The sequence below is a fragment of the Teleopsis dalmanni genome, chromosome 1 (genome assembly GCF_002237135.1).
Source record: "Teleopsis dalmanni isolate 2A chromosome 1, ASM223713v2, whole genome shotgun sequence".
Classification (NCBI taxonomy): domain Eukaryota; kingdom Metazoa; phylum Arthropoda; class Insecta; order Diptera; family Diopsidae; genus Teleopsis; species Teleopsis dalmanni.
In genome coordinates, this window is record NC_051846.1 from 223,995,471 (window position 1) to 224,004,592 (window position 9,122).

General features: G+C 30.5%; 1 protein-coding gene across 1 annotated transcript; it reads right to left on the reverse strand.

The window, feature by feature from the left end:
* Positions 1–3,907: 3,907 nt before the first annotated feature.
* LOC119667504 (prisilkin-39-like) lies at positions 3,908–4,429 on the reverse strand. The gene is made up of 2 exons (XM_038076800.1): positions 4,087–4,429; positions 3,908–3,981 (listed from the first exon to the last, which is right to left on the reverse strand). Exons 1-2 carry the CDS (start codon positions 4,427–4,429, stop codon positions 3,908–3,910), a joined length of 417 nt encoding a protein of 138 aa, XP_037932728.1.
* Between the last annotated feature and the right edge of the window lie 4,693 nt (positions 4,430–9,122).

Genomic DNA, 9,122 nt, shown 5'->3' on the forward strand with positions numbered 1-9,122 from the left:
AGGGACAACCATTTGGTACTGGCCACAAACCCATTGACACGAGCTATGGAAATAGAATCTAGCATTCTTAGTAAATTGAAAAAGTGTGACTCTAAGTAGGAGAGTCTATGTCTTGAGAAAGCAGGACACTGTAGCAGAAGGTGTATTGGTGCTGGCGATAGCGTTGTACATTAATGGTTGTGTCGGGCATCAAGAGTTCATAGCACACAATACCGATCTGCTCCTACCAGACACAAAGCCGAAGCGATTGGGCGTTGATCGCTTTAACACGAAGCGAGATGGTGTTGAGTACTGGCTTCATCAGGTTTTCAAAATAAATCTATTTTTGTTGCCCATCACAATTTGATACAAAAAAGATATTCTTTCGTGGCGTTGGAGAAGCATTTTACAAGTGACTTTGCGACTTTTAATTTGCGGTTCATTTAACTTCTCTGGTTTAAATTCATTTACTAAATTTATCGACCCTCCCAATTGCTCGTAAACTTCCAACGATTTTTTCCTGTGACATGTTTAATTCTTTTGCCAATTGCTGTTGAGTTTGAGTTGGATTATCATTCAATATCATAGTGCATTGCCCATCTTCACATTTTTGGGTTTAACAAAATGCTCACGCTCTTTCATATAGAAATTACTATTTTTAAATTGTCGAAACCATGTCTCAAATATTGTAATCAATGAAACGTGCAATTGTTCTTTTACAGGTATAATATAAGATATCGATCATTCTAAATATTAAACAAAGACGCTAGTTTTTGGAGGACGCAACTTGTAGGTGTTTATAGTTTAATGTATCAGTGGAACACAACGAAACATATGTCAAATTAACACGCTGTGTGCATTTCACAAGCGCCATGGTTAAGTTAAAACTTATGCATACCTCTGGTACACATAGGTGCATATATGTCTTCATGGTTTTGTTTGCTATGTTTATAGGTAATTGATAATATTCATTGTATTTTAAATGCCATAACAACTTGAATTTTACTTATCAATATAGTTTCTTTTAAAAGTACTGATTCATTAAGAGAATTTAAGAGAACCTTTTATTGTTTATCGGATGATTTGTCTATGGTTTCAAAATAGGCAATAGTTCCGGCAATCACTTCTAAATTGCTGCTTTACACGTTATATGAAAGTCTGTGATCGTGGGGTAATATCGTGGGGAGTCAGATTTGAAACTACGGTGGATGGGAAAACAATTCAAATTGTGATTTGTTCAGTTTTGTTATTGTAATGATTTGGCGATTGGATTCTTCCAATGTATAAATTTTATCACATACTTAATATAATATCGATCTTCATTTTTCAAAGTATTCGATAAAAAAATATCGTGTGTACCACAAAATTCGGAGGATAAGTCATAACCAAATAACATTTGCATTTTGGTCACTTTGGGCAATTGTAGCCGGTTGTTATTCATTCTGCTGACTGCCGATTCGGCTCTGGGGTAGTGATGGATCTATGTTGCGTCTTTTGTTCCATATCGCTTGCAAAAAATTTAAACAGCGCTTAAAGTCATCAACATGTGAGCATGCTATATGGTAAAAATTTTGAGCACTTCTTTATCAACAAATGTAGTTGAAAATTTATTTACACTGGCGTTATCTTTAAAATGTCAGTCATCTTCCTGAACTATACTTTGTGCTCATTCTAAATGGTTTTTTAAGCTTTTTGGATACCTTTTTGGACAAACATCTTATTCGGACGCTCAGTGAATTTAGAAAGATTTATATTAGCTCAACTAAGAGAAGTAATATATTGCATACGCGTCCATTTTTTCCATTGTTTTTTTTAATTAATAATTGTTTGCAATTTGGAGATTAGTAAAATACTATTTAAATTTCACATAAGATATACCACATTAATTTTGTTGACATATATTTAATAAATATTTTCTGGTAAATAGGTCAAATTTGATTTAATTTAAATAAATGAAAATAAGAAAATAATTAATTGTTTAGTTTTATGTGTCCATATATGTTCATTCGATGAAAATAAAGTCATTAATTTTTGAAAATTTTTAATTTAATTTTTTAAATTAATTTGTGATTCTTTAATGATCTTCTATTGAGATATAAATACCCAAAACTTAGCTTAGAAATTCTTGAAGCTTGCTGGTCGGAACCACGCATAGACCTTAAAGATCCGTAGCGATAGTAGATAAAAGTTTTTAAGAGCAGGTTATAACGTCGTACATTACTTAAGATATATGTGTCAGTGCTAAATTTTAAAAGATAGATCACTCTAACGTCATAGACTAAAAGAGCCCTACAAAATTGGTACCCGTAAATAATGTAAATGGAATTTTTGAGAGGCCCTTAGGACTCGGTGCTTTGTTAAAATTAAATTGAAATTAATTTGCAATTTATAATTAAAATTAAGCAAAAATGTACAATTATTATCATTGTATATATTCACAATATGCTGATGACAATTATTTAAGTATATACAATAGTCATAAACTTAAATTTTGTGATACTGTAAAAATATTTCTTTTAACTTTTATGATGTTATAAAATTGTTGAAGTCACAGGTTTATAATTTTTGTTAATCAGTAAAAATTATATATTAAAAAAAAAATTTAAAAAATATCTTTTGGGGCTTACAAATCGATAAGAAATTTTAACTAATTTTTTTTTACTCTACTAAAATTCTGTCGTTTCAAATATGATTTTCACATTAATATGTATCTATATTTGTTTGAGTTTTGAAAGGAAATTATAGTATATATTAGGGCTTAAATAAAAATAAAATATTAAATAAAATAAAAAAAAAATAAAATATTCTTATTTAAGCTGTAATCGTTATTGTTTTATTAAAAAATAAAAAATATTTATGTAATAACAATATTAATCAATTATAATCCAAAAATATATAAAAATAATAATTTATTTATTAGGGATTTTTGTTGTTTTTTAAATTATTATTTTAATAGCCACTGCAGAAATAGATAAGCTTTGATCTTGCCGAATCTTAAGTATCCTTCAAACGAGGCTGTTAATTAGATGCATTCTTCTATGTATAGAAGTATAGTTAATAGTGATCTCAAAGCTTTGCTTGGCATGTCAGTTGTTATCAAGAATATACTAAACCCTACAGAGAGTCACTAACACATCATGATAATATTCATCATTCGTTTTTCTTTAAATGGTTGCTCGATAGCAACGCCAAAAGTATACAAATACAGACCGCATAACGATATAGCCAGCATTTAATACATATTGAACTGAGTATTAGGAGTACAAAATTACTTTAGTAATCTACGTCTTCTATTTATATAGTAGTTGTAAAAAAAATTCATCTCTAGTATTATGAGAAATTAATGAGAATGTAATATACCAATGTACTATACTAATGGGTTTTTATTTTTGAAAAAATTTTTTAAGTAGAAATGTGGCTCAATGTATTTATTTTAACATCTACTGACTTTTTTCTCAATTCTTTATGAGTTGTTCAAACATATACTTAAAGATGAATATTCACCCTGTCATTTTGCACGTATGTAACACTGATTATACTGGTCTCGAGCAAGGTCGCCCAATCGAACTATTCATAAAAAAGCCAGAACTGAAAACTTTACAATGAATTTCATATAAATAATACTACATTTATTTATTGGAATTATTTATTTGGTTCAACATATAAATTAATTTAGTCACATAGGATTTGTAATTTGAAGAGATATCCTTCAAGAAGTTTAACTCAACTTCTTGTATTCTTAATTTATAATGATTAATTGCATTCCATTTAACTTAATAATATTTACAGTCAAACTAAATCTTACGTATACTTATATATTCCTAAACTTAATGCAGATAATATGAAAATTAGAGGAAATGAATCATTTTCCGAACGAAACATTAGGATTGAATGTAGTGATGAGTAGTTTCTGCAGTAATTCATCATTCTATCCACCAAAATAACTGCCACCAGATGCTTGTGCAGTCGCCGTACCTCCACTGCTGCTGGCGTAGGCTGTATCTAGAGGAAGAAACATGTCCAAAACACTGAATTTTTATGAATAATTCAAAAGCAGATAAAAATACACAATGTCCGAATTTTATCACTCAAGTTACAAAAACTCACTTAAACCGTTGCCGTAATAAGGATAACCTCCATAATAAGGATAACCACCACCACAAGAATAGCCACCACTGTAGCACGGATATGAGCTGCCATAACTGGGGTATTGTGGATAGTAGCTGTAGCTGGGCACACCACCATAGCCACCACCACCAAAACTATTTCCATACAGACCACCGTAACCGCCGCCACCATATGCACCTCCATATGTACCACCGTAACCGTACGGATAACCACCTAATCCACCTAACCCGCCGAATACAGTGTATTGGGCTAACACAATTCTAGAGGAAATTGTGGCAACCAGCAAAAGGGTCGACGCAACTAAGAAACGAAGCGCAAACATTTCCGCACGGCAAGAAGCGACTCACAGGTATTTCAATTATGCAATTATTTATTTAGTTAATAGTTTTAAATTTATTTCAGTTTGTTATTCAAACAATTTAGGCGCAGTGCGTGATCACCTGTCAACTAATCCAAAATCCCCCGAACTTTAACGCTTTTATACAGAAACTCTAATCAGTTAAACGATAAACAAATTATTTAATGTTGTTGGCATTGTTGGTTTAATGTTAATGAATAAATTTAATTGCAGAGATCAATGAATCGGTCACTGGGATTTTTTGTTTGCTGATGTGCAGTCTTCCGTCAAAAGTTTATTTCTGTTTCGCTTTTTGTTTTTGGGGTTTCGATCTTCGATATTAGAACTCACATAAAATTTTCTAGTAAGTATAGCCGATTGATTTTTTTTTATATAAATTTTGTCGTATAGAGTAACCCTGGTAGTAACTGCTAATTAAATTAAAGGCGTACTTAAATATTACCAAAAATGTTTACTATAATTATAATTACTTATTTTTAAATTGTTTCAATTAAATACATAAATAATTTCACAACGCTTCAACCACTCATAAATTTATTCAATCGGTTGACAAGCCAATTTTTAAGACTAGTTTAAAACAATTTAAATATTAAAAAAAAATTTTATTTTTATATATTATTGTCTTAATAAAAGTATGCTGTCTAGAGAGAAGAGGATAGCCATGTTAACTATTTTGTCAATGACTTTCAATTAAGTTCATTTTTTTTCATTTATAATTTGGTTTAGGATAGTTAATCTATTTAAAACAAAAAAAATTTAAACATGTATAGTGGATTCATAAAGACATTAATTTTTGTGAGTTAATATTTATTTATTGGGTTTTCATTAAAAAACAAATAGTGAATAATCTTAAATATACTATTATATTATAAATATATTGAACTGACTCGGGTATCACATGATATTTGATTTATATATATCACTACCAAATAGTCCAGTACCACATATTTGAGTCAAATACAAATATTGTTATTGAAATATATATTCGAAATATTTAAAAATAAAGCCACGAACAATAGAACTAAGATAAAATAACTCTCCAATAAGAAAGTTCAAAAAACAGCGGTTATAATCAGAAACTTTCAAAAGGTGTTGACTGAAAAATAAATAACAGATCTAGTTTCGCTAAAAAAGTTTTAGAGTATGTGCTGTTGAGCTACATGATCTCTACCCTATCTTTTTGGTATAACGAATGATGTAATGGGAAGGGCCTATGTTGTTTCCAATTTTTCTTTAATTATTCATTATATCTTAACATTTTTTTTCAGCAAAAATATAAATTATATGTATTTACAGTAATAAATTTTGGTAATAAGCCTATTTAATGTAAGTATTAAAAAAATGTATATATACATATATACACACAAAACTTAAGACTATATGAGCTATAAAGCGACATTGACGTAGTCAAGAGGATAAAAATTTCGGCTTGGTCATGTTGTGAGAATGGAAGAAAGTGTTACGGCCAGAAAGGTGTTTGATTCAGTATCCGCACGTGGAAAACGTGGTAGAGTACATACACATCTTCGGTAAAGGACCAGGTGACCAAAGATTTGGGTGTGCTCTGTAGTATGAACTGGTGACAAGAAGCCACTGATCGCATGCGGAGGCTACTTAATGCAGTCAATGACGACTTACGCCTGTAATGGCCAACTAAGTAAGTAAGTAAGAGCATACGTGCAATAATCAATTCACTTATTTGTTAGTTATATAGTGGTTTCATTATATAGAATATTTGTTGTATCGTTAGAATCTTCTTTATAAGGCCGGATTAATAAGTCAAAAAACAAATTTAGTAAAGTCATTCTTTTTATATATATTTTTTCCCTTTAGCTCACTATATGTGGTTCAATGATCTGCTAATTGTTCCTACCTTTCACAATAAGCCTATGTGCTATCGATTATCTGCTGTTTGATAGCAAATCTTTTATATTTTAACTATTATTTTAGTCTTCATAGTAGGAAAAATTCGATACTTTATTTTGGAAAATGTATTCGATGTGGAAGAATTCGTTGTGAGATTCATAATATTTTGCAATGCCTGTTAAGCAATTGAGCATATAGATCAATGATAATAGTCATTGATCATTTGCTTTCCGGCTTCACAATTTTCGTTTTTTCCCTTATCTTGTAACATTACCTTGTAACATTAATAGGTATTGTCTTCAAATTGGCGTTAGTGCTTTTGCTTCACAGTAAGGAACTGTTTTTATTCGTCTATCAGTGAAAATAATGTAGTAAACTTTTTTGAGAAGTTTTGCTGCACCTGACCAAATTGGATAGTTCGAATAAAGGTCCAATATAAGTCTACACATACGCCTATGTTCAAGCTATGTGTCATAATTATTAACCAACATGATTAAGGACTTAATGTCCTTCAGTGTTTAATCTTTTGAATAATATGAATATGAATATGAATAATCAATATTCCTTAGTGAAACTAAAGCAATGAATTTTGTTCTAATTTAGACAATAAAAAGCTAAGAGATGATAGTTGCTTCAACGTAATAAGAATTTATTATCTTAAAAACCTTTTAGAAGAATTTATAAGAACTTGTTGAGTTGTACTATACTTTTGTCTAGGACTTTTGTCTGCGTCACATATGTTTAACTTTATGGCATATTTAAATGTGTTTTATTAACTAAAACTGGAAAAAATCACCTTATCTTAATTAAAATATTTGAAAATTATAGATTCGTCTTCCTTGTTGAATTACTATATAGTGCCTACATCAAATGCTAATTAACTGCAAGACGGTAATGATGTTGCCTATCTGGATGATATTGTGATGTCGAAAAAAATATTCTACTTTTCTATCGTATATGAAATACAAATTTCCACTATTTTACTTTATTGATATTTTTGTCTTAGGCCGAGTTTCTGGGAACGTCAAGTTGTTGGAACTATTTTTAAATACGGTACTTTATTAAATTTAGCAATCAAATTAATAGCAGTTTTCTAATAGCTAACAACTGTAAACTTTTTACACTTGGGAGGGGGAGATTGTGTCGATGGGTTAGAGATACAGTCGAGTCATTCCACTTTAGCGGTTGACTAAAGAACTCAGCAGGAGTGATGATGCCCATTGGTCTAGCGTCTGTAGTTGATACAATCGCGAAATTTTATTTCATATTTGTACAATTCTATGGTGTGAAATTAAAAGCAAAATGAAGAAGAACTATTCGATTTGTAGTGTTTGACAATCGTAACAATTTTCAACTTGTACCGTTAATATTGAAGATTAATGACATGAGGTATGTTAGGAAAAATGAAATTATTTTCTGACTAACGAATATTTTTTTTACTGATAAAACAAGTTTCAGTGATAATTTTTTATATGGTTGCAAAGTTCATGAGTGGTATATTATACCAAAATTAATAACGGTCGGGAAGTTATTTTGGCCAGGAATTCCTCAAAAATTAGCCGAACTCTTTTATTGAATTTTATAGAAATGGAATTGAATATCTGAAAAATATCAATGTATCATATGTTCACAAACATTTATGCATTTGTAGTTCAATATAACTTCTAATAGTCAATATACAAGGTGAACTTCAAATTTAACAGAACTATTTGAAAATAGGAATCTATTGGCGATCAACTGTACCGTTAAGGTCAACCCTGTGTTGTTTACTTTGGGACGTACATTAAATTTATTAATACTTCACATTTCATATACATATACTCTTTTAGTTAATTAAATATGTTTTTTCTATAAATCTTATATATAAAATTAACATTGTCAAAATGTTAGTTACCGTACTCCTCCGAAACGTCTTTACCGATTTTTACCAAATTTTATATGCGTATTCAGTAGGTCTGGGAATCGGCTACTATCTATTTTTCATACCGCTAAAGTGATTAGGGTGTCCCTATCCAGCAAAAATATCTTTATTGCTTTAATAAAAATTTTTTTATTTTTTTGACATAAATTTTTTTATATTTTTAAAAAGAAAACTTGCTATGATATGAAAAGTTGTTGTCTATGAAAATACTGAATTCATAAAACTGCCCCCTAATTTCTGCACTATCGTTGATTCCCAAAATGCTCTCATTGACCGCGTATTTCCAGATGTACACATACAATACATAAATCATGGGTGGCTGGCAGAAAGAGCCATTAGCAGCAAAAAAAACGTGGACGTTGATGAATTAAACTTCAAGATAAAACAGACATTGCCAGGCGACTTAATATCATACAAATCGATCGATACAGTTTGTGATACCAACGAAGTTGTAAACTATCCAGCAGAGTTTTTAAACTCACTGGATTTGCCAGGCATCCCACCACACATTTTACGACTGAAAGTTGGATTACCGATTATTTTACTTCGGAATTTGAACCCACCACGGCTATGCAATAGTACCCGATTGGTAATTAAAAAATTGATGAAAAACATTATCGAAGCCACCATTTTGAATGGCAAGTTCCGAAACGAAAAAGTTTTATTGCCATGAATTCCAATGATTCTCACAGACAAGCCAATTTAATTCAAACGCGTTCAATTTCCTATTAGATTGGCATTTGCAAAGACCATCAATAAGTCACAAGGCCAAACGATGTCTGTTTGCGGTCTTATATATAAAATTTCCATGTCACAATATTAGTTACCGTACTCCTCCGAAACGGCTTTACCGATTTTTACCAAATTTTA